General features: G+C 37.1%; 1 protein-coding gene across 1 annotated transcript in view; it reads right to left on the bottom strand.

Annotated features, from left to right (window-relative positions):
• The window catches only part of LOC128552866 (guanylate-binding protein 1-like), a gene marked incomplete at its 5' end in the record, with an annotated part of 44,485 nt that extends 18,064 nt beyond the window's left edge, over positions 1 to 26,421 (bottom strand). Inside the window, 5 exon segments of the mRNA XM_053533937.1 lie at positions 2,825 to 3,040; positions 8,572 to 8,846; positions 12,282 to 12,721; positions 25,236 to 25,345; positions 26,294 to 26,421. Coding sequence (XP_053389912.1) covers positions 2,825 to 3,040; positions 8,572 to 8,846; positions 12,282 to 12,721; positions 25,236 to 25,345; positions 26,294 to 26,421 — 1,169 coding nt within the window.
• Between the last annotated feature and the right edge of the window lie 711 nt (positions 26,422 to 27,132).

A 27,132-nucleotide genomic window follows, 5' to 3' on the forward strand; every position in this document is an offset into this window, starting at 1 on the left:
GTTACTGTGCGGAAACGAAGTTTTACAAGCCCATCCTACCAAATTCTAATAGCCGGTTTTCTACGAAATCCTGGTTAAAAAAATGAACCTCACACAAGTTTTCATAATGACAGTCTATGGGAAAATCACAATTTTGATGACATTTCCGCGAATACAATGTCAATTTAAATGAAACTTCTCGTTTATAAACAACCATGTGGTCAATAATATTGTGAAATAAGATGTATCGGTCCGTGTGCTTGTTTTCGAGATACTTTCCCCTGATTTAAGGCATTCTCACATTTCAATCTGATTTATAGACATTGTTTGGAATTATTTAACTTATTTAATATTTTAATACCATCTTGATAAAGATAGCAACGTTACTATTTTTGATAAGTTTCGTTGTCGTATGCCGGATCCTGGCTTTATTCTATGTGTTACGATTAAATGACGTTATGTCATCGCTTCCGGTGTTTCCAACGTACAGAACTACCTTAAGGAAGTTCTGCAAGTTTGATAAATCGGAAGTCGCTCACCTAAAGAGAACCTTAACCGTCTGACTTTGCTTCTAACTAGGTTTGGTGAAAAACCTTTAAGCTTTACATCAAAAAATGTTATTCAAAGTTGTTTTTTTACTATAGTTTCCTGTCGCATAAACCATCAGAAGAAATCATTTAAAGGTATTCCTATTTTAACTCTAGGTCCCAAGTGCTTCTACTGAACAAATTTGTAATAAGATATTATAATGCTATTACAGACTAAGTTTGCAGAGGATCGATCAAGCGGTTCATGAGAAGAAATACTTCATTGGTAGTTCTATTTTAAGCTCCATTTCTATTGGCCGCTGCCCCCATTGAACGAACTTGGTAAAGGACCTTATAGTGATGTTCAAGACAAGGTTTGGCGAATACTTGTCAAGCAGTTTATGCGAAGAAGTTATTTAAAGGTATTTCTCTAGCAGCCCGAAAAAAGGCACTTTATGTTTCCAATTGACAAAAAATGTTAAAGGACCTTAAAATGATGATACAAACTAACTTTGATGATGATCAATAAAGCTTTTCATGAGAAGAAGTCGTTTAAATGTATTTCTTAGTTTAGCTCAAGCAGCCCTTCAACAGGCTTGATGCCCCAGTTTTAATGAGGTTTGGAGAGGACCTTAAGATGATGCTACAAGCCAAGTTTGATAAGGAACAATCTAGCGGTTCATAAGAGGAAGTCTTTTAAAGGTATTTCTATTTTTAGCTCCTATGAAAAGAAGTTAGAAGTTACTTTTCTTTTATGGACCCATCGCTCCCTAAAAAGGGCCGACTGCCTCCATTTCAACAATTTGGGAGAAGACATTATAATGATGCTATCAACTATTTTTGATGCCGTTTAAAAGTATTTTTAATTTTAGCTCTAGGGCTCCTTAAACGGGCAAAGTGCCCCCATCTGTATCAAATTTAGGGAGGACCTTATAATGATGTTACAGACCAGTTTTAGTTCTAGTGGCCCCAAAAAAGGGATCAAATACCCCAATATATGATGACCAAGTTTGACGATGATCCATATATCGGTTCTTGAGTAGAAGTCGTTTAAATGTATTTCTAAATTTAGCTCTAGTGCCCCCATTTGAATGAAAATGGGAGAGGACCTTTTAATGAAGTTTGATCAAGATCCGTCAAGCGGTTCACGAGAAAAAGTTCTGTAACTGGTATTTTTTTTTTTGTTGTTTGTTTTTTCATTTTTAGCTCTGGCGGCCCCTAAAAGGGACCGGTGTAAACCATTTAAACAAAACTGATAGAAGTTCATGTAGGGGTGCTACTGACTAAGCTTTGTGTAATTCTGACTGGTAGTTTCAGAGAATGAGAACATGTTTAAGTAAATAAATGCTGACGCAGGACGACGAACCATCCACCCCATATTAATAGATCACCCTGAACAAAGCTCAGGTGAGCTAAAAGATCAAGAGCACAGTACTATTATTTTTGGCCAATTGTTTTTTAGTAAATTTTGTAACACAGGCAAATTAGTGTTTAACCAAGGTATCATTGTATAAACTATGAGATAAACGTGCAAAATTGCCTTAAATAAATTATTTCAATCGAGAAATATAGATAAAGAAGAAAGCACGATTACAATTATCACCCCGTCTTATGCGAAAAATTAGAAATTACTGCACAATGTACAAGTAGCTCAACAAAGCTATATAACTCACAGCGAGTGATATGCAGTGATTGATATGGATTATAAATCACTGATCAAACAGAATTTCATCAATTAGCATTGAAATAAATAAACATATGAAATTGATTATACATATATGTCAGACATTCTTGCTTTATCAATCCACCTTATCTGGGATATCAAAACAAAAGAAAGTCGGTAAATGTATTTTTATTCACCTTATAAAAGATTTCTAAGCAGTGGAAATTACCATATGTTTAATGGGATCATTGAATATTACGGATGTTTTAACATAATCAATAAGAAAATAGAAAAAAACTAGAAACTCCACAGGTCATATATGTAGATGGTAATGAGACAAGGTGCATGACGACAAAAATAAAAATGCTGCAAGCTTGGACTGATTGAGTCTGCGTGCTGCCGTCTACACCTCCTAGTTACGGGTTAAGTGCATGTTACAAGTACCAAAACAATTTACAAGCATCGGCAGATGTGTTCATACGGCAGTATACATGAAACCTTGAATGATACAGAGACAGCAATTACATTGAAGTCAAATTATACACGCTCGGAATAATATGAAATAAATAAAAATAGATAGAAAAAGTATTCATTATTGTATAATCAAACTTTTAACAGCAACAAAAATTTAATAAATCGGACAACAATCACTTACTTCATCTATATCATAATCTTTCATTTCTTTAAAAAAATCTTCTTTCAGTTTGTTCATATCTTCTTCGTAATGGCTGTAGCCGGTAGACGTCAGATAACGATCACTGTTTTTCTCCAGCATTTCATCATACATTTCTGACAATTTCTCCTTTCCCAATTTCTGACATGCCTGCCTCAGTTCCGCTGTAAGCATGTCAACATGTTTCTTCATTTCGTCCTGCAATGATGACCATCAAGGTCTAAATTATTTTTCTCAGCACGTTTGCTCATAGCTATATCTACAAATATGATCTTGTTTGTCTTTGGATGTACTAATAATGTAATATATAAGCATAGATAGTGCCTGACTCCCTTAACTTTCTATAATTTCTATAAATACAAAAAATGCTGTAAATATTTGGGTTAATTACAGTCACAACTGGATCCCAGTATCACGAACTATACGAAGAGCGGTTGAAAAGTAGTGGCAACAGCAGCGGGCTATCCATACCTCGGTCATTTTCAAAGAAGGCGGTCTTTGGGTACATACTGTTTATACAGTGGTATAGAGCGCTTCTGCGCTGCGCGTTTCAAAGCCCCCTTAAGCATGATTTTATATATGGGTTCAATCAAACCGAGTCTGCAATTTTCACTATTTGCATTGTTTTCGGTGCTTCCGAGGGATCTACTTTCCAGATTTTATTTCAACCAAAAGTCACAAGGGGAGAGATCAGGGCTATATGGCTCAATATAAATTTCCTTGAAGTATTCCTGTACAACGACTGAAAGTTGGGCCGGGGCGTTGTCATGTAGCAGCTTGATGCCACGCGCCCCTGTACTTTGGCGCTTTGCTGTGTAGTGGTCGAGAACAGCAGAGAGAGTATTTGCTTTGTAAAATGTACCAGTAACACTACTGTGTTCAAGGACAGGGACTCGAGCAACAATTCCATCGGATTCAAAGAACAAGGCATACGAACATAACCTGCCTGACGCTTCTGCTCCACTGAGCAATAACGCGCCTCTCGTTATTTTCACCTACCAACATTTTATTATTTTCTTTATTGTCAGGCTCAAAAAAGTACAACCACGTCTCATCACCTGTAGCAATTTCTTTGATATGCCTAGACTCCTTGTTTTTTTTATATTTAACGAGCAGGGTGGAAGCTTTTTCTACGGCCTCTCCATCTACTGCTCAGGATTCAATAAATGCGATATCCAGCGTGTACAAAAAAAACAAAGAAAAATATCAAACAGGGAATGCCACGCACCAAAAACGTAGCCTCCTCAAAACGAAACCCCCAGCACGCAGACGCGTGCACCACACACACACACACACACACATACACACACACATACACGCGCACACACACACACACACACACGCACACACACACACACACACACACACAAAGCCAACACACAAGGACAAAACGAACAACACACACGCACACAAAGCCAACACATAAGACGAAACGAACAAACAAAGGAACACAGTAACCTTACACAGGTTTAGCCTTTCTTTTAAAATCAAAAAAACCGCTGACGAAGTAAAGTCCGACATTTTCCACATCTGTTCCACTGTTCGTCATGCATATTTTTTCGATTTTTACTTTCACAACATGAATGTCTTTGTCAAACACAGCAGTCAGAGGGCGCTAAGGACGGGTCTCATCTTTGGTGCTGGTTCTCCCCTCTTTAAAGAGAGATACCCATCGGGCAATAGTACGGTATGGCAGCGAATTGTCCCGTACTCTTTGTTAAAGTCGGCTATAACTTCTGATAAGCCCATGCCAAGCAGTCCGCGTCTGCTCTTCGCGAAACTGTCAGTTAGATTCAGCCACTTTTCAGCCAGTATAATTTACTAGATGTATTTCAAGTGCTAATTAAATGTGCTTTTACACGTGATTGTAGTTCCGTTTCTGGTCAGTTGGACAGAAAAATCAACACTCTTTCCATTGATATGCCACACTTGTTGGAGCACGAACAAATAGTGAAAATACTGGACTGTTTCCACTACTTTCAAATGCTCCTCGTGTAATGTTTAAAGGGAACCAGTTAATAGTTACAGCTGGTTCACGTTATAAAATACCGTATACAAATTAACAACAGAAACAGAGAGGCAGGGTCATTATTTTCCTATTTCGTAGTGAAGTTGCTTCATGGATCCGGTAGATTTCCAATCCAGATCATTTGAATATTTAGGACATCCTAATATTTGGAGTAATACTTAACAAACGAATCAATTTATATCAGTCCGTACTGCTTCGAAAGGATGAAACACTAAAGGTTAAAATAAAATCATGAAGGTAGACCTGTAGTATATTTTACAATTCTAGTTTGTTTGATATGTGTAAACAATTTAGACACGTGCGTCTTCTGCCACACATTTACAACTTGGCTCATATTGCCAAGGGCGCAAAATTAAATATTCGTTTTATTTAAGGTAATCAAAACCAAACATTGTTACTGACCTCAGGGCCTGGTCGAAATTCACTATATGATAAATATTTTATATGGTTTCACTTTTGCATAAGTAATCAATTTTTTAACATTACATATTTTCTCGTTTTGAAATCATTGCTCCTAGAAAGTAGCTGTGGCGAAATACTACAGGGGTATATCAAAAGTTAGCACAAATCATTCAGTTGATATATCGAAACGTAATACAGACCGGGAATATTGGTTATATCTTTCTGGTAGGCAAATGCTATACAAGATAGCATATCATTTGAGCATCGAGAGGCTAAGACAACGATAAGAATTTCAACCATAAGTTTTAACGATAAATCAAGCTTATATGCCCAGACGAGACTCGGCGATATTTAGGAAGTACAGCCAGGGTATCGTAGAAATACCTATATGGTATCTGAATGCTATATATATGATAGCATAGTAGAATATTAGGTGAGCTTCAAGTAGTCAGCGCACATATATTGAGTTGCAGCTTTGAGCAAAAAGACAAATGCTGAACATCCATATGATAAAACTAGTATGTCGTTGATTAAAGACATCGTCTGATAGGAACCTTCAACAAAAAGGCGAGTCAAGAATAATAGTGAATTTGTTTTATTTATAGGTCATACTACAACTGTGGAGGAAGAACCCAAGTGCCCCTCCACACGTTATTTCATCACAGGCAAGCACCTGTGAAGAACAACCGACCTTCCGTAAGCAAGCTAGATGGTTTCCTCACATGAACAACGCCTCAAGCGGGGCTCGAAGCCATATCGCTGAGGGGCAAGTGACTTGAAGTCACCGACCTTAACTACTTCGTCAAGGATGTCCCTTCATGTATAGTAATTCCAGCCTTTATGAGGTAAAGCTGAACACGATTAGTCGTATATTATTAGTTTAAAACTATTGAGCTCACAATCTAAACCATTGATACACAAATCATTAGTCAGCAGACGGACATGTCTCATCAGCTCTGCAGTTTAACAAAGGACATTGGATCTAGTTTGTCAGCTAGTCTAAGACACATTGGATCCATTTTTTGCTAAAGATATGAAAGGCATAGGCAATTTTCTGGGTCATATAACTATATCTCGACACTGGTTTTAAACAAGGTTAAAATCTGTCAACATGAAAATGTACTGGCTGTTCTGATTCCTTCTCATGTAGATCTATTACATTATTTACATCTAGAAATCATGACGTTTTCCTTTGAATCAGGCTGAAATTGAACCTAAATACAAATATTACTAAATGAAAATTACTCTGACTGTGATTTCTTCGGGATTCGTTGGCACCAGCAAATTCCTAGGGATTCATGGGTGAATTATCATAAGTTTTTTTTCCATACTTGTAGGTGCAGATTAGAAAAATCGGCTCGAGTGTGACTGTTTGATACACTTTTTTCTTACAGTAGCTTATTTTAACAAAGAAAGCCCGGGAAATTTACCTTCTTAAACAGAAAAGGAGTCAAAACTTCCGATTTTATTTTATCATCTGCAGCACAACGTTATGTATCTTTTCGTTTGAAAACGTTTTATGAATTTACACATAAACTGTAAGGACAAAGCGGAATTATCAAAGATTTTGATTGTCATTCGGTTTTATTTAGAAATAAAATACTTTACAGACCTATACATAAGTGTAAATTGTTTAATGTCATTCAGAGCACGAAGGGGGGCGTTTTCCAGCGCAGGTGTAATGAAGTATTTCGACCCCCATAGAATAATGACCCCCCGGTTATTATTCTATAGAAAAAGTGACTCCCCGGTCATAGTATTATGACCTCCAGATCATAGTACTATGACTCACCCACGTGAAGTAAACTGAACCTCACGAAGAATATTGACTCCCATAAAAAAATGACCCCCGGTCATTTGGTCAAATTTAGTGATAACTCATGTATCTAAGGCCTAATTGCTGCATTTTATGCCCCAACTCGGGGGAGGGGGCATGTAGATTTGCCCTTGTCCGTCCGTCCGTCCTTCCGTTTGACCATTAGCCCCAGATACCATCACTTGACACAGAAATCAGAGCATTCCGCAACGGGAAAGGGGATTCTATTTCTAGACGCTGTATCTTGGTGTATACATTTTTTCAGGAAAATAACAATTCACAATACGTTCACAAAACACACCAGTGTCAATAATCCCTGCAAACTTCGGTATGAAGTAATTCTTCTGAAGAAAATTGCACAAGAAACTGCTAGCATAGAACTTAGTATTAATAGAAGTTGCAATACTTAGCAGTGGCAGTAAAGTACGGTAGCGGCAACAATAGAAAGTAGTAGTAGTAGTAGTAGTAGTAGTAGTAGTAGTAGTAGTGGCAGTGGTGGTGGCAGTTGCAGCAGCAGCAGCAGCAGCAGCAGAGGAATAAGTGACAGCAACAACAGCAGCAGGAGAAGAAGAGGTAGATGTACAAGACGTATTAGTGGAAGCAGGTATAGTAGTATCAGTAGTAGCAGTTGTAGTAGTAGTAGTAGAAGTAGTAGTAGTAGTAGTAGAAGAAGAAGAAGTACATGTAGTAATAGCAATAGAAGTAGCGGCACCAGTAGTAGTAGTACAATCAAAATGTTAACTATTGGCAATGGAGGGTATTAGAGTTGTAGATCTAGTAAAATTGTCCGTTAGGTTTGGTGGGGATCACTTTTTAATAGATATTATCGTCGAAAGTCTTTTTAGGAGCCGGTGTTTTACACGGAAAGAGTAACTTTTTTTAAATAGAATAATGTCCGGGAATCGATATTGTATGAGAGTTCGAATGTAGTAATTTCGGCAGTGAGTATTTTACATGGAAGGAGTCACTTTTTCTATAGAATAATAACCGGGGTCGTTATTCTATGAGATTCGAAGGGAGTCATCTTTAGGGAGTCAGTATTTTACTTGGAGGGGTCAGTTTTTCTATAGAATAATGACCGGGGGTCGTTATTCTATAGAGTTTTCAAAGGGAGTCAGTTTTTTATAAGGGGAGTCAATATTTTACAGGAAAGGAGTCACATTTTCTATAGAATAATGACCGGGGATCGTTATTCTATGGGGGTCGAAATACTTCATTACACCGGCGATAACAGAATCTCCTATCCGTTATACTTCTGTTTTGTTTGTTTTTATCATCACGATTTGCAGAATCATGTTGTACCTTCATGTATGTATGCATGTTCGACTGATCGGATGTCTTGATCTAGGAAAAACAGCCCGCTTAGCTCGGGCATATCAATTTAAAGAAATGAAAATGAGATCAAAGGAAGAGCATTTTGACGGTAAAAGTGGAAGCATTATTGAAGACATCTGTTAAAATGTAATATGAAGTGAAGTTTACCGTTGCTCTTTCTTCATATTCGTCCTGAAGATACAGAAGTGAACCAGTACGGTACTTCGTAAGAGTTTTTTCAAATTGCCCGAGAAACATATCTTGAAGACTGGTCTTGCTTTTGAGATTTCTAGCTTCTTCCATGTCTTGCTTGAACTCTTTCAAAACTTTTTGTAAAACTCGTTCGTTGCGTTGGGCTGACGCCTGTGCATAGGCGTCCTCACATCGTATAGGTACATCCTTCCTAAGTGCTTTCACGTACGATGTGATTAGAGCTGCTAAATCTAAAACACAAAAAAAAAAGATTGTATTTGCTAGTTTGCATTTAAGTAATGAACAACACTCCAAAATATCAATATTTAAAAAGCAAACATTGACCAGCTTATTCTGTTAGGTGATTTCAATTATAAACCAAACTGAATAGTTTTAATCGCACAACAATTTGTTTATTCCTTTGACTTTTGTACAACAATATTTATTTTACTGAAAATCGTCGTGCCTTTTATAAAGTAAAGTAGATTATGGTATTTTTCAGGAAATTTTATATGTCAAACCATATGTCAAATCAAGCTACACATTGCACATCTTCAAATATTTCTTAGATATGACAGCAAGTTACACCACATTTCCCAAAGGATTCTGAAGATGTTACAACAAAAGTTAAATGTCAAAGACACACTTAAAAGTCAAAGATTTTTCAATAGATTTTACATATTTTTCCTGTCTAATCCCCAACTTTTGTATGAATGTATGGATATTCAATTACTTCGGCATAAACATTTACAGTAATCATTAAATGTGTTGCATGCACAACCTACATCCCTACACTAAAAGGTAAAGGTCACCTGAAGAGATAATTAATTCATTTTTTTTCTTTTCTAGTTTATCATTTTTGTATGTTTGTATACATAGCTGGATATTCAAATAACTTGGCACAAACACTCACCATAGTGACACATGTCGATTCTAACACTAAGATCACAAAGAGGTTAAACATGCTTTGTAATTTTCTGTCGTCTATATTATAACGTTTATTTACAAAAAAAATATATGTTTTTCAGACCATAACATTAGAATACCTGTTATATTGTCAAAGTGCATTTAAAGGACAAACACTGTTTTCCCTTACATCACAAAGTGGGGACATCCTTGTCCTATCGACACATTTCTAGCTTTATTCTCATCCATTATACAGCAATTAATAACACAAACAAGAGGGCCAAGATGGCCCTAGGTCGCTCACCTAAGAAACACACCATAACAGTGTAAAACATGTTTGACCTAGTGATTTCATGGAAACAAATATTCTGACCAATTTTCATTAAGATTGGACCAAAAAATTGGTCTCTTGCGATAAAAAACAAGCATTTTCTTAGATATGACCTAGTTTTTGACCCTAGATGACCCATGTCAAACTCGACCTAGATTTTATCAAGGCAATCATTCTGACCAAAATTCATAAAGATCAATTGAAAAATACAGCCTCTATCACATACACAAGTTTTTTCTTTGATTTGACCAAGTGACCTAGTTTTTGACCTCAGATGACCCATATTCAAATTCGACCTAGATTTCATTAAGGCAATCATCCTGACCAAATTTCATAAAATCAATTGAAAAAAAACAGTCTCTATCGCATACACAAGATTTTTCTTTAATTTGACCTAGTGACCTAGTTTTTGACCTCAGATAACCCATATTCAAATTCGACTAGATTTCATCAAGGCAATCACTCTGACCAAATTTCATGAAGATCAATTGAAAACTACATCCTCTATTGCATACACAATGTTTTTTCGATTTGACCTAGTGACCTAGTTTTTGACCCAAGATGACCCATTTTCGAACTCGGCCTAGATTTTATCAAGGTAATCATTCTGGCTAAATTTCATGAAGATCAGTTGAAAAATACAGCCTCTATCGCATACACAAGGTTTTTCCTTGATTTGACCTAGTGACCTAGTTTTTGACCCGAGATGACCCATTTTCGAACTCGGCCTAGATTTCATCAAGGTAATCATTCTGACCAAAATTCATGAAGATCATTTGAAAAATACCGCCTCTATCGCATACACAAGGTTTTTCTTTGATTTGACCTAGTGACCTAGTTTTTGACCCGAGATGACCCATTTTCGAACTCGGCCTAGATTTCATCAAGGCAATCATTCTGACCAACATTCATGAAGATCAATTGAAAAGTACAGCCTCTATCGCATACACAAGGTTTTTCCTTGATTTTACCTAGTGACCTAGTTTTTAAACCGAGATGACCCATTTTCAAACTCGGCCTAGATTTCATCAAGATTATCATTCTGACCAATATTCATGAAGAATAATTGAAAAATACAGCCTCTATCGCATACACAAGGTTTTTCTTTGATTTGACCTAGTGACCTAGTTTTTGATCCGAGATGACCCATTTTCGAACTCGGCCTAGATTTCATCAAGGCAATCATTCTGACCAATATTCATGAAGATCAGTTGAAAAATACAGCCTCTATCGCATACACAAGGTTTTTCTTTGATTTGACCTAGTGACCTAGTTTTTGACCCGAGATGACCCATTTTCAAACTCGGCCTAGATTTCATCAAGGTTATCATTTTGACCAAAATTCATGAAGATCAATTGAAAAATACAGCCTCTATCGCATACACAAGGTTTTTCTTTGATTTGACCTAGTGACCTAGTTTTTGACCCCAGATGACTCATTTTCGAACTCGGCCTAGATTTCATCAAGGTAATTATTCTGACCAAGTTTCATGAAGATCAGTTGAAAAATACAGCCTCTATCGCATACACAAGCTAAATGTTGACAGACAGACGACAGACAGACGACAGACGACAGACAGACGACAGACGCCGGACATCGAGCGATCAGAAAAACTCACCTGAGCATTGCTCAGGTGAGCTAAAAACATTTAGTATAATATTGCAAATCGTCACTCATAAAGATGTAACACAAGATTAATTATAAAAATTACTTTATGACTATTTAAAAACTTAACAGTTACCTAGGTATAAAAGGGTCAAAAGGCAACTCTAAAACCTATACGAAACACTGAAGTCGCAGTCTTCGACATGTAAAAACCTTAATCCGACAGCACAGAGCAACTTAACCCCACGTCCGCTATTTTATAATTCCAACGCTCTAAAACAAGGTTAATATGTCAAATGTCTCTTTTGCCGCTGCAGCATGACCCTAATCTTTGACATATCAACCCTATTTTCTAACGGCACACAGCCAAGATCACACTAAATTCTGATTCAAGATATTACCACAATTCATGCGCCCACGATGCTGCTTAGTGAAAGAGGAATAAAATGTCGTTCGGAGCAGAGTGTTCTTTCAGTATTTTCTAATATTCAATAAAAATAACTTACCATTTCGTGCGTCTTGTAAGTTTGCTTTCGTAATCATTTCTTAGCTATTGTGTTCGCATTTTGTCATTTACATAAACAGACAGAAGTTATATTATCTCGCACTAAAAGTCTTGACAAACCTTTCAGTAGTGAAAATAGCTGAGGAATCGACGACATTAGGTAATGACAAGTTTAAAATCATATCCTGATCGTCCCTAGTTACATAAACATCATACTCTCTCTCTCTCTCTCTCTCTCTCTCTCTCTAAGAGGATAATGCCATAATAATAAATTGCTGCACAATGCTATACATTCATATGAAGCAATTAGCAGTTTGAATTAAAAAATAAATATTCACCTGCTCCATCTAAAGTTTTTTGGCTGGCATTGCATATGTATTTCGGTTTCCTTTCGTATACGTATTTCTGCAAAGCTTTGATATCTTTCACAAATTTCTTATCTAAAGAACTTTCATCTAGTGTTTCGATATTCTGTAGATCTTTCCCAGTTGCTGGTTGTGCCAAGGTAAAGCATTTTCTCTTTGGAAAATAATGTCTGATCGATTCTTTTATTCCGTTGAATTTTACATGGACAGGTTTTGTTGGTTTTACTGGTTCAAGGTTAAACTCAAGGTATTCGTCGGGCGTTTGATTTTTACCTTCTTTTTCATTTTTCAGGAAAAAGTCTCTGATGCACATTATCAAACGAGGTGAAGCGACAGGGATGTTTTTGGCGTTATGCTCGTCCTCATCCTGACCATTAAGAACTTTGATACTGTCTGACAGCGAGACAATAAATCTTAACCTGTTAAGGATAAGATTTCATTGACGGTATAATTAAAGGTTCTATATATTTAGAAAAGGTAATCAGTGTGACATTTAAGATAAAGTTGTACAGTTATAGCAGTGACAACTGCGCTCCAAAATGCAATTGCTGATTCGGAACAATCTTAGTTTTCCACCAAAAGAAAGACAGGCGATGTTAGTACACAATGACCTTATATCAGTCTTATATCTAATATTTGGAAATTTTCGTAGGAATTCCTCGAACAACCTTAAAATATAATTATATAAACGTACGCTTAGATACTTTAGGTAATGTTTAAGAGATTGGCGGACAAAAAGCTAAGTTAGAAATTTAGTTAAGTGTATATGAGATATAGCCTGTAACCTTTATTAAAATTAAGTTAGTGGGAATATCAGGAGCGATAACTCTGATGCATTTTGTCAGTATAGTGTCCCTTATCGTACTTATTGTATTTTAGTATTTCCTGTTAAGGTACCTTTCTTCAGTACTATAAGGGCTATAGCTTTAAAACTCTTTACATATGTTTACCAACAATAGATGAGTAGATTAGATTTAGACCCGTAGCATTCTCGTGCATTTTGTAATAATTATGGCTTATTTGGAACGTAGAAAATTGGCGGAGAAGTTTGAAGTTTGAAAACATCTTGTTTTTGTGGAATTAACACGTCTCTTCTTTTCTATTATTCTAATCTAGTCAAGTGTATTACTTTCTCAAATTCTCAAATTTTCATTGCAATTGTTATTTTTAAATAAAATGTTATGTAATGTACAGTTGCCAGCTCTTAAAATAAAATTCTGAAGTGAAAAAAAAACAAAAACAAAAACATGCATGTTTCTGTTAAAATACAGGAATAATGACGTCACGTCGACATGTGCATACTTGTAAAGCTTGTGGAGACTTGAGGAGTATTCACCGTTCTTCGTTTTGTAATACCATATTTAGCTGGTAACGATTCGCGGTCTTGATTACACGGTTACTGTGTTGAATATTTATACCGTAGAAAAATGTTTTGGACCAATTTTGAAAGTCCTTTGTTTCTGCATTTCGTCTCAATTCCTGACTCATTCAAGTGCAATTCGTTTCTCCGAAGGTGGCATGTAATAATAGTGAGACTGGACTGATTGATCCGCAGCAACAGCAACATGTTATGAACCAGGAAAAGGGTAATCAATTTCTGATTTTGTCAAGATATGAGATGTACATGTATAACCAACGAATATGCATGCATCAAGGAAATGTAGTGATGGATGCCGATTGTCATAGCACAGTGTATTTTGAAAGCTATATATCTCAGATACATAATTTTCCTAGCATATCCTGTCCCAAATGACAATGTCAGTAACTATTAATAAAATGTTGGTAACGGGTTCATCAATTTGAACGATCAGACAAGCATGCATTGTTTAAAACCAAAAGCAAACAAGCAATGGTTTATAGGTCTCAAACTACAATACTTGTCTTCATGGTGAATTTCCAGTCAGATATCTTAGAACATCTTACAAGTCATATGGATTTTCTAATTTCTTGCTTGAGCTCAATATATCTATAATGGTACATTGGTGCACAGCTTGTAGAAGTTGTTATCTGTAGCTTTTAACTAATATAAAGTCTTCTTTTCAAGCGTGACATTTACTTGTGTCTAGTATTTCACCCGCTCTGACTGAAGCAAGGCTCCTTTACAAAATGTGTACTTTATTACATCGATATTCAGCTACTGCATGTTTCCTACCATATAGGTATTTATAACATTTTTTTTTCTGCCTACAATGATATGCCTTCTCTTCTATCTATTATGTTGTGCCTACTCTTTTGTCAATGATGCTGTGCCTCTTCTTCTGACTATGATGCTGGCCTCCTCTTATGTCTATGATGCTGGGCCTCCTCTTTTATCTATGATGCTTGCCTCATCTTTTGTCTATGATGCTGTGCCTCCTCTTCTGTGTATGATGTTGTGCCTCCTCTTCTGTCTACGATGCTGTGCCTCCTCTTCTGTCTATGATGCTGTGCCTCCTCTTCTGTCAATGATGCTGTGCCTCCTCTTCTGTCTATGATGCTGTGCCTCCTCTTCTGTCTATGATGCTGTGCCTCCTCTTCTGTCTATGATGCTGTGCCTCCTCTGTCTATGATGTTTTGCCTCCTCTTCTGTCTATGATGCTGTGCCTCCTCTTCTGTCTATGATGTTGTGCCTCCTCTTCTGTCTATGATGCTGTGCCTCCTCTTCTGTCTATGATGGTGTGCCTCCTGTTCTGTCAATGATGCCTTGCCTGCTATTCTGTCTATGATGTTGTGCCTTCTCTTCTGTCTTTTATGATGTGCCTCCTCAGTTGTCAATGATGCTGTGCTTCCTCTTCTACCTATGATGCTGTACTTCCTCTTCTGCCTACGATGTTGTGCCTCCACTTTTGTCTATGTTGATGTGCCTCCTCTTCTGCCTATGATGCTGTGCCTCCTCTTCTGCCTATGTTGCTGTGCCTCCTGTTCTGCCTATAATGCTGTAGCTTTTCGTCCACCTTCGATTCTAAAACCAGTTTTCCGCACTCTTCTTCTGTCAATGATGCTGTGCCTCCGCTTCTGCCTTTGATACTGAGCTTCCTCTTTTGTCCATGATGCTTTCCCTCCCCTGCTGCCCATGATGCTGTGCCTCTTCTTCTGCACATGATGCTGCACCTCCTCTTCTGTCTGTCTGTGATCCTGTAACTCTTCTTTTGTCTACGAAGTCGTTACTCTGCTTCTGCTAATGATGTTGAAACTTTTCTTCTGCCTATGATGCAGTAGTTCTTCTTAAGCTTTTGATGCTATTATCCTTTTCAAACTGTCATGCTGTAACTCTTCTTCTGCCTATCATGCTTTAACCCTACTTCCGCCTATGATGTTGTAACAATTCTTCCGCCTATCGTGCTGTAAGCATTATTTTGCATATCATGCTGTAACCATACTTCCGCCTATCATTCTGTAAGCATTCTTCAGCAAATAATGTTGTAATCATTCTTCAGTCTATCATTCTGTAAGCAATTCTTCCGCCTATCATGCTGTAAGCATTCTTCAGCAAATCACACTGTAACCATTCTTCCGCCTATCATGTTGTAAGCATTCTCCAGCAAATCATGCTGTAACCATTCTTCCGCCTATCATGTTGTAAGCACTCTTCAGCAAATCATGCTGTAACCATTCTTCCGCCTATCATGTTGTAAGCACTCTTCAGCAAATCATGCTCTTACCATTCTTCCGCCTATCATGTTGTAAGCATTCTCCAGCAAATCATGCTGTAACCATTCTTCCGCCTATCATGTTGTAAGCATTCTCCAGCAAATCATGCTGTAACCATTCTTCCGCCTATCATGTTGTAAGCACTCTTCAGCAAATCATGCTGTAACCATTCTACCGCATATCATTCTACAACTCTTCTTCCACATATTAAGCTATAACCCTTTCTTCTATCAATCAGGTTGTAACTCCTTTTCTATTATGCTGTAACTCCTTTTCTGTCTTTTACGCTGAATCTGATCTTCTGTCTATCATGATGTAACTTCTCTTTTGCCTATGAAGTTGTTACTCCTCTTCTGTCTATCAAGCTATAACCGGTCTTCTGCCTCTGACCATCATGCTGTAGATCATCTCCTGTCTGTGAAACTGTAAGTCGTCTTCTGTCTATCATACTGTAACTCCTTCTGTCTATCATGCTGTAACTCATTTTCTGCCTATCATGCTGAACTCCTCTTGTAAATATCATGCTAAAACACCTCTACTGCCTATAAAGATGTAAGTCCTCTTCTGCCTATCATGCTGTAACTCATTTTCTGTCCATGAAAATGTAAGTAATCTTCTGTCTATGATCCCGTAACTCCTCTTCTCTTTATCATGTTGTAACTACTATTCTGTCTATAAAGCTATAAGTTCTCTTCTGTCTATAAAGCTGTAACTCCTCTTATCTCTATCATAATGAAACTCCTCTAATGCCTATGAAAAAGTAAGTCTTCTGTCTATAATGCTATACCAACTCTTCTGCCTATCATACTGAAACTACTCCCTTACTGCTTATGAAGATGTAAGTCATCTTCGTCTATCATGCCGTAACTCCTCTTCTCTCTATCATGCTAAAACTCCTCTTCTGCCTAATGAGGTGTAAGTCCTCTTAGTCTATCATACCCTAACTCCTCTTCACTTTATTGAACGCGTTGATATTACTCTTCTTTTCAATGAAGCTGTAACTCCTCTTCTGCCTATAATACTGTTACGCTTCTTGTCTCTCATTCTGTAGCTTCTCTTCTGTCTATCATGATTTAATTCCTCTTCTGTCTATCACGCTGTAACTCATCTTCTCTCTATCATGCTGTAACTCCTCTTCTGTCTATCATACTGTAATTCCTCTTCTGCCTATCATGTAGCAACTACTCTTCTCTCTTTCATACCGTAACCTCTCTTCTGTCTACGAAGCTGTACGTCCTCTTATCTCTATCATGCTAGAACTCCCCTTCTGTTTATGAAACTGTAAGACGTCGTCTGTCTATCATGCCGTAAGTTTCTTTCTGTCTATAATGCTGTAACTCATGTTCTGTAGATTATGTTGTCATTCCTCTTCTTTCATGCTATATGGCCTCTTCTGTTTATCATGCTGTAACTCCTTTTCGTTCTATCGCGCTATAACTCCTCTTCTGTCTATCATGCTGTATGTCCTCTTCTGTCCATCATGTCGTTACTACTCCTCTCTCTTTCATACTGTAACTCCTCTTCTGTCTGCGAAACTGAAAGTCCTCTTCTCTCTATCATACTATAATTCCTCTTCTGTTTATGAACCTATAACCATTCTGACTATCGAGCTGTAACTCCTTTTTTGTCTATCATATTATAATTCCTTTTCTGCCTGACAGTCAGGCTATAACTCTTCTTCTACCTATCATGTTGTAACTCCTCTTCTGTTTATCATGTCGTGACTACCTTTCTACTTTTCATACTGTAACTCCTCTTCTGTTTACAAAGCTGTAAGCCCTCTTCTTTCTATCATCCATTAATTCCTCTTCTGTCTATCATGCTATAACTTCACTTCCGTCTTTCATGCTGTAACTCCTCTTCTGTCCATCCTACTTATTTTTTTCTTCTGTCTATCATGCTTTAATACCTCGTCTGTTTATCATGCTATAACTCCTTTTCTGTCTATCATGCTGTAACTCCTCTGTCTATTATGCTGTAACTTCTCTTCTGTCTATTATGCTTTAATTCCTCTTCTGCCTATCATGCTATAACCCCTCTTCTGACTATCATTCTATAACTCCTCTTCTACCTATCATGCTGTAACTCTTTTTCTGTCTATCATCCTGTCATTCCTCTTCTGTCTATCATGCTGTAACTCCTCTTCTATCTATCATGCTGTAACATCTCTTCTGTCTATCATGCTTTAATTCCTCTTCTGTCAATCATGCTTTAATTCCTCTATTGTCTATCATGCTTTAATTCCTCTTCTGTCTATCATGCTTAACTTCCACTTCTGTCTATCATGCTGTGACTCCTCTTCTGTCTATCATGCCTTAAATCCTCTTAAGTTTACCATGTTGTAATTCCTCTTGTGTCTATGAAGTTGTAGCTCCTCTTCTGTTTATCATGTTGGAACTCCTTTTCTGTCTATCATGCTGTCACTCTCCTTCTGTCTATCATGTTGTAACTTCTCTTCTGTCTTTCAGGTTATAACTCCTCTTCTGCCTACCACGCATTAATTCCTCTTCTGTCTATGAAACTGTAACTCCTTTTCTGTCTATTATGTTGTAACTCCTTTTCTGCCTCTCATGTTGTCATTCTTTTTCTGTCTATCATGCTGTCACTCTTCTTCTGTCTATCATGCTGTAACCCCTTTTCTCTCTACCATGCTTTAATTCCTGTTCAGTTTACCATATTGTTATTCTTCTTGTGTATAACTCCACTTCTGTCTATCATGCTGTGACTCCTCTTCTGTCTATCATTTTGTCACTCTTCTGTCTATCATGTTGTAACTCCTCTTCTGTCTATCACGCATCAATTCCTCTTCAGTCTATCATTCTGCAACTCCCCTTCTATCTATCATACTGTAACTCCTCTTCTGTCTATCATGCTGTCACACTTCTGTCTATCATGTTGTAACACCTCTTTTGTGTATCATGCTATAATCCTCTTTTGCCTATCACACATTAATTCCTCTTCTGTCTACCATTCTGTACCTTCTCTTCTGTCTATGAAACTGTAACTCCTCTTCTGTCTATCATGCTGTAACTCCTCTTCTGTCTATCATGCAGTCACTCTTCTGTCTATCATGCTATAACTCCTCTTGCCTATCACGCATTAATTCCTCTTCTGTCTATCATTCTGCACCTCCTCTTCTGTCTATCATACTTTAACAACCCTTTTGTCCATCATGCTTTAATTCCTCCTCTGTCTATCATGTAATAACTTCTCTTCTGACTATCATGCTATAAGTCCTCTTCTGTCTATCATGCTGTAACTCCTCTTCTGTCTGTCATCCTGTAACTCTTTTTCTGTCTATCATGCTGTCACCCTTCTTCTGTCTATCAAGTTGTAAGTTCTTTTCTGTCTTTCATGCTATAACTCCTCTTCTGCTTATCACGCATCAATTCCTCTTCAGTCTATCATTCTCTACCTCCTCTTCTATCCATGAAACTGTAACTCCTTTACTGTCTATTATGTTGTAACCTCTTTTCTGCCAATCATGCTGTCACTCTTCTTCTGTCTATCATGCTGTCACTCGTCTTCTGTCTATCATGTTGTAACTCCTCTTGTCTCTATCATGCTTTAATTCCTCTTCAGTTTACCATATTATAATTCTTCTTGTGTCTATGAAGTTGTAACTTCTCTTCTGTCTATCATGCTGTAACTCCTGTTCTGTCTATCATGCTGTCACTCTTCTGTCTATCATGTTGTTACTCCTCTTCTGTAAATCATGCCATATCTCCTCCTTTGCCTATCACGCATTAATTCCTCTTTTGCCTATCATTTTGCACCTCCTCTTCTGTCTATGAAACTGTAACTTCTCTTCTGTCTATCATGTTGTAACTCCTCTTCTGTCTATCGTGATGTCACTCTTCTGTCTAACATGTTGTAACTCCTCTTCTGTCTATCATGCTATAACTCCTCTTTTGCCTATCACGCACTGTCAACATTCTGCACCTCCTCTACTGTCTATGAAACTGTAACTCCTCTTTTGTCTATCATGTTATAATTCTTCTTCTGTCTATCATACTATAACTCCTCTTCTATCTATCATGCTGTAACTCCTCTCCTGTCTATCATGTTATAACCCTTCTTCTGACTATCATGCTGTAACGTCTCTCCTGTCTATCGTGCTGTAACTCCTCTTCTGTCTATCATGCTGTAACTCCTCTTCTGTCTATCATGCCGTAACTCCTCTTCTGACTATCAAGCTGTTACTCCTCTTCTTTCTATCATGCTTTAATTCCTCTACACCCCTTCATGTTGTCACTCTTCTTCTGTCTATCATGCTGTCACTCGTCTTCTGTCTATCATGCTGTAACTCCTCTTGTCTCTATCATGATTTAATTCCTCTTCAGTTTACCATATTATAATTCTTCTTGTGGCTATGAAGTTGTAACCCTTATTCTGTCTATCATGCTTTAACTCCTTTTCTCTCTATCATGCTTTAATTCCTCTTTTGTCTGTCATGCTGTAACTCCTCTTCTGTCTACCATACTAAATTTCTTTTTCAGTCTATCATGCCGTAACTCTTCTTCTGACTATCAAGCTGTTACTCCTCTTCTCTCTATCATGATTTAATTTCTCTGCACCCCTTCATGTTGTAACCCTTCTTCTGTCTATCATGCTTTAACTCCTTTTCTTTCTGTCATGCTTTAGTTCCTCTTTTGTCTATCATGCTGTAACTCCTCTTCTGTCTACCATGCTAAATTTCCTTTTCAGTCTATCATGCTGTAACTCCTCTTCTTACTATCATGCTATAACTCCTCTTTTGTCTATCATGCTGTAACTCCTCTTCTGTCTATCATGCTATAACTCCTCTTCTTACTATCATGCTATAACTCCTCTTCTGTCTATCATGCTATAACTCCACTTCTGTCCATCATGCTATAACTCCTCTTCTGTCTATCACACTGTAACTACTCTTCTGTCTATCATGCTATAACTCCTCTTCTGTCTATCATGCTATAACTCCTCTTCTGTCTATCACACAGTAACTACTCTTCTGTCTATCATGCTATAACTCCTCTTTTCTCTCTGTCATAATGTAACTCCTCTTCTGACTATCAAGCTGTTAATCGTCTTCTTTCTATCATGCTTTATTCCTCTTCCGTCTATCATGTTGTAACTCTTCTCCTGTCTATCATGTTTTTACTCCTTCCTCTCTATCATGTATTAATTCCTCTTCTGTCTATCATGTTTTAACTCCTCCTCTCTCTATCATGCTGAAACTGCTATCCTATCTATCATGCTGTAACTCTTCTTCTGTATATCATGCTGTAACTCCTCTTCTCTCTATCATGCTTTAATTCCTCTTTTGTCTATCATGCTGTAACTTCTCTTCTCTCTATTATGATGAACCTGCTATCCTATCTATCATGCTGAAACTCCTCTTCAGTTTATCATACTGTAATTCCTCTTGTGTCTATGAAGTTATATAGACTGCTCTTCTGTGTATCTTGTTGTAACTTCCTTCTTTCTAGTATGCTGTAACTCCTCTTCTGTTTGTCATCTTTTAACTTCTCTTCTGTCTATCATGCTGTAACTCCCCTATCTCTATTATGCTGTAACTCCTCTTCTGTCTATCATGCTGTAACTCCACCTCTATCTATCATGCTGTAACTCCTCTTTCTCTATCATGTTATAACTCCTCTTCTGACTATCATGCTGTAACCTCTCTCCTGTCTATCATGCTGTAACTCCTCTTCTGTCTATCATGCCGTAACTGCTCTTCTGACTATCAAGCTGTTACTCCTCTTCTGTCTATCATGCTTTAATTCCTCTGCACCCCTTCATGTCTATCATGCTTTAACTCCTTTTCTCTCTATCATGCTTTAATTCCTCTTTTGTCTATCATGCTGTAACTCCTCTTCTGTCTACCTTGCTAAATTTCCTTTTCAGTCTATCATGCTGTAACTTCTCTTCTTACTATCATGCTATCACTCCTCTTTTGTCTATCATGCTGTAACTCCTCTTCTGTCTATCATGCCGTAACACCTCTTCTGACTATTAAGTTGTTACTCCTCTTCTCTCTATAATGCTTTAATTCTTCTGGACCCCTTCATGTTGTAACCCTTCTTCTCTCTATCATGCTTTAATTCCTCTACACCCCTTCATGTTGTAACCCTTCTTCTGTCTTTCATGCTTTAACTCCTTTTCTCTCTATCATGCTTTAATTCCTCTTTTGTCTATCATGCTGTAACTCCTCTTCTGTCTACCATGCTAAATTTCCTTTTCAGTCTATCATGCTGTAACTCCTCTTCTTACTATCATGCTATAACTCCTCTTTTGTCTATCATGCTGTAACTCCTCTTCTGTCTATCATGCTATAACTCCTCTTCTTACTATCATGCTATAACTCCTCTTCTGTCTATCATGCTATATCTCCTCTTCTGTCTATCATGCTATAACTCCTCTTCTGTCTATCACGTTGTAACTACTCTTCTGTCTATCATGCTATAACTCCTCTTCTGTCTATCATGCTATAACTCCTCTTCTGTCTATCATGCTATAACTCCTCTTCTGTCTATCACACTGTAACTACTCTTCTGTCTATCATGCTATAACTCCTCTTCTGTCTGTCATAATGTAACTCCTCTTCTGACTATCAAGCTGTTAATCGTCTTCTTTCTATCATGCTTTATTCCTCTTCTGTCTATCATGTTGTAACTCTTCTTCTGTCTATCATGTTTTTACTCCTTTTCTCTCTATCATGTACGAATTCCTCTTCTGTCTATCATGTTGTAACTTCTCCTCTCTCTATCATGCTGAAACTGCTGTCCTATCTATCATGCTGTAACTCTTCTTCTGTCTATCATGCTGTAACTCCTCTTCTCTCTATCATGCTTTAATTCCTCTTCTATCTATCATGCTGTAACTTCTCTTCTCTCTATTATGATGAACCTGCTATCCTATCTATCATGCTGAAACCCCTCTTAAGTTTACCATACTGTAATTCCTCTTGTGTCTATGAAGTTATATAGACTCCTCTTCTGTGTATCATGTTGTAACTTCCTTCTTTCTAGTATGCTGTAACTCCTCTTCTGTTTGTCATCTTTTAAATTCTCTTCTGTCTATCATGCTGTAACTCCTCTTTCTCTATTATGCTGTAACTCCTCTTCTGTCTATCATGCTGTAACTCCACTTCTGTCTATCATGCTGTAACTCCTCTTTCTCTATTATGCAGTAACTCCTTTTCTGTCTATCATGTTGTAACTCCTCTTTCTTTACTATGCTGTAACTCCTCTTGTGTCTATCATGCTGTAACTCGTCTTCTGTCTATCATGTTGTAACTCCTCTTCTGCCTATCATGCTGTAATTCATCTTCTGTTTATCATTCTGTAACTCCCCTTCTACCTATGATCCTGAAACCCTTCTGCCTATGACGCTTTAACTCTTGTTCTGCCTATGATCATGAGACCTTTTTTCTACTTATGATGCTGTGACCCTTCTTCCGCCTATGATCGTTTGACTCGATGCTGTTACTCATCTCCTGGCAATGACGCTGGAACTCTTCTGTTATTTGACATGAATCCAGGCTTCCTTCACGAAGTATAAATACATTATACAAATTATCCCCAATTTTTCCACATCAGTCGTTAACACAATCAGACCTCAAACATGGCAAAGGCAAGTATACCCATTTATTCGCGATCTTACTGCGCATGTGAAACGACAATAAAGTTTTGTTATTCTACATTAACTCTACATTAACTCATTTGCACATATCTTAAATAGTGTATTGGGGACCCCCTGCTGTGTCAATTGCTGATAAGCAGAGCAGAAAAGGTTTCAGTTATTTATTTGATTTGGTAGGGGGTGGGGTGTTATAAAGTAGTGGATCTACGACTTGAAGATACTGACAGATATATTTAAGACAGACCTACATGTCAAATTTATCATAAATATACGATACATGTACATATTATCGCATTATATTAGACTGCACAAACTGATCACTGGCCAATACCGGTCTGGTATACCAAAATCCGCTTAAGGCAAACCCAGCTTTTTATAGCATATATTCGACTTTGATAAAAAAACAAGATGGAAATAGGTTTTGTCAGCGTCATTTAGTACTCATAAAATGTAAGGGAATGCCCTTCCAAACTTGTTGAATTTCAATCTCCAACACAGTGGTCCCCTCATACAATAAGGAGACTAATGAAGCGCTAGGGGAGATAATTATACTACGGACGCAATTTAGTTTTTGTTTCATTCTTATTTAGAAATTATCTTAATTTACTATGTGTTGTTTAGAACAATACAAAGCGATAAAGTAAAGATGCATCAAAATTAACATTAAATTCTTAGTAAAAGCGGGGTGCATAATTCATGAAAAGTTGCTGCTAGAGTTATGGACATTGTGTAATATGATGTGGGTGATGAGGTGGAGCAACTATTTTATGTTTGAATCAAATCCATTAAGTGGTAACTGAGATAGAATGAAAGTGCATCAAAACTTTAACCTGAAATGTAAGTGAAAGGAGATAATTCATGAAATATTGGAGTGAGAGTTATGGCCCTTGTACCGTATGATGTGGGTGATGATGAGGAATAACTATTTTAAGTTTGAAACAAATCCATCAATTAATTACAGAGATAAAGAGAAAGTGCATCAAAACTTTAACTAAGGTGCGGACGCGGAGGCACCCGACGCCGGGTCGAGTAGTACAGCTCTCCATACTTCGTATACTGGAGCTAATAAAATCTACTGCTACACTTGAGGTCATCATACACCATTTATGTACCGAACCCCTTTGGTGACAATATACACAAGAATACAGAAAAGGCCAGATTCGTTAAAATCGTGCTAGCGCCAACATAATTAAATTGATATAAAATGTAAAGTTGCTCAAAAAATATTTAGAGATCGAAATGCATTAGCAAATCATATAGACAAAATTATGCAGAACTGGAATCTTTTTCTCCCACAAACACATTATCAGTTTTCGGTCTAATTGGATTCCCGACGTCGATTAAATAGAACATTATTACTAAACAACTTCTACAAGTTCTGCAATAAAATAAGATCATTATTTTGAAAAAAAATCATTCGGCACTTGATTTAACATTGGCTAGTTTTCCTTTGAGTATGACTATTACACCACATTTGACGTCATGCATTTCAATTTTAACATAACAAAAGTCACTGTATATATGTATCTATTCTTATAGCCTTAGTAATGTTTGACAGAGAAAACAAAAAAGACTCCCACTCTGAAGTCGATTCTGCTTTACGTTTAAGGTTCGGATGACCTTTAAAATAAAATATTATACTACATTTAAACGTATAAGATTTACAAAGGATACGCTAACTTGTCCAAGGCGGAGTAATTAAACACATCTTTCAAATTGATGATCAGCGTACTGCTGAGCAGGAGGGTCAGACAGAATAGCTTGTTATCATGATCTGGGTCTCCCTGTAAATAATTTGGAAAACTACTGCAATAAAATGATATATCTGAGTTCCATTCATTTATATCCCATAATATACTAGTATATAGTCATTTAAGACACAAATTAGCATATTAATAAACTCTACTATTAGTATGATAAGGAGTATAAGAGACATATAAATATTAATAGAAAAAGAAGCTCAAATAAGCATTTCTCACTTCAGAATTTTGAACTTCTGACCTTGCTTATGACTAAGTTTGGTGAGTCTAAGTAAGACTAAGTAAGCAAGACTAGGTATGATGTACTTAAATTATTTTCAGTTTAGGTTTTAAATGCAGTCTAAAGAGACCATTTTAAGAAACACCAGAAAGATACGTTTAAGAATACGTCTGAACAAGTTTAATGAATATCTATCAATCGGTTTATAAGGAAAGGTCGTTCATAGGTTATTTTCTATTTTAGCTGCGACAGTTCCTAAGTGCAGTTTAGCAGACACGTGCCTTGAGATGACAGCGAAGGTATACGGTAAGTGCAAAAACATGTTAGTTCGAAAGATTTTACATTTTGCGAGTTTGAGGCAAAAAACTTTACTTAAATGGAAAAATCATGCAAATGCACATCAAAACATGTAGCAGACTCCAAGGTTACTTAAATTAATATCAAAGCTGTTACATGTTCTATGAAGCATAAAGTAATGATATGAAAGAGTAACGAAAAAGAAAAACATTCAATATAGTTCACAAGAATTAAAGGAGGATCTCTATTTTGATAATGTTGGCCGCATGCTGGGCTGAAAACATATGAAACTAACATTTTTGTACAACGTTACATTTAGTACGATTTCGAAGTGCGAAAGTATTCAGTCAAACGATTATATCTTCAGATGGTCAACAAAGCTAGTTGGTACAGCTACAATATGGGTCGTTTCATATGAACAGCACGGAATTTCTTTTGCAATACATCCTATCTACCTTTTCTGGATCATCCAAACCCTCCGTGTCGACCAGAACCAGCACTTGGCCCTTTTGCTTCGGATGTTGTTTGCACCAAATCCAAATACCTTTTGTTTCTGATTGAACTGTATCGCCAAGATCAAATCCTGAATGTAGAAAAGAAACTAGACTAAGTTAGATTTATAATATTCTTGGCATTATTTTTAATCTACGTAACTTTTACATATTTACATAGGAAATCAGCGGTCTAAACGGCGGTCGTGGATTCGAGCTCCACTAGGGTCACAACTATATGTTCTCAAATGACGCGACCCCACCGAGAAAAATGCGAGATTTAAGAAGTTTAAATGCGGGTTGGGGTCGCTAAACAGCGGGGGCGTGGGACGAAAAACCCGCTAAGGCCTAAAAAAAATTCTTTGTTTCCGGTAACATGCTCAAAACAATTAGGGTAGGTAGGTCGGAAAAAAATTTTTTTTTTGGATTTTTTTTTATTAAGGGAGACTTTTCAGAAATTATTTTTGTGTCAAAAAATGAATACCAATAAGGGGGTTATGTCTTTAGAGCTTCAGTAAGTTGATTTCTTACATCACTGGCCATGTTTAAAGCATAAAAAGTGCAGTCTTGCAACTTTTTGTTAAGAAGTTGAAAAAAATATTCTCCAAGGCCATAAAAACATTTAGGGTCGGGCCAAAAATTTAGGGTAGGCCGGGATACCAGAAACAAACAATTTTTTTACGCCTAATCAGGACGGCGCGCTTGATTACTCAAAAATATTTGCTAACTTATAGAGAATTGAAATGACACTAAACAGTGAATGCAATATAAAATGTAAAGCGCTTTATTATGCTTTTGGGTAC

This window comes from Mercenaria mercenaria, unplaced genomic scaffold, assembly GCF_021730395.1.
Source record: "Mercenaria mercenaria strain notata unplaced genomic scaffold, MADL_Memer_1 contig_3244, whole genome shotgun sequence".
NCBI classification, from domain to species: domain Eukaryota; kingdom Metazoa; phylum Mollusca; class Bivalvia; order Venerida; family Veneridae; genus Mercenaria; species Mercenaria mercenaria.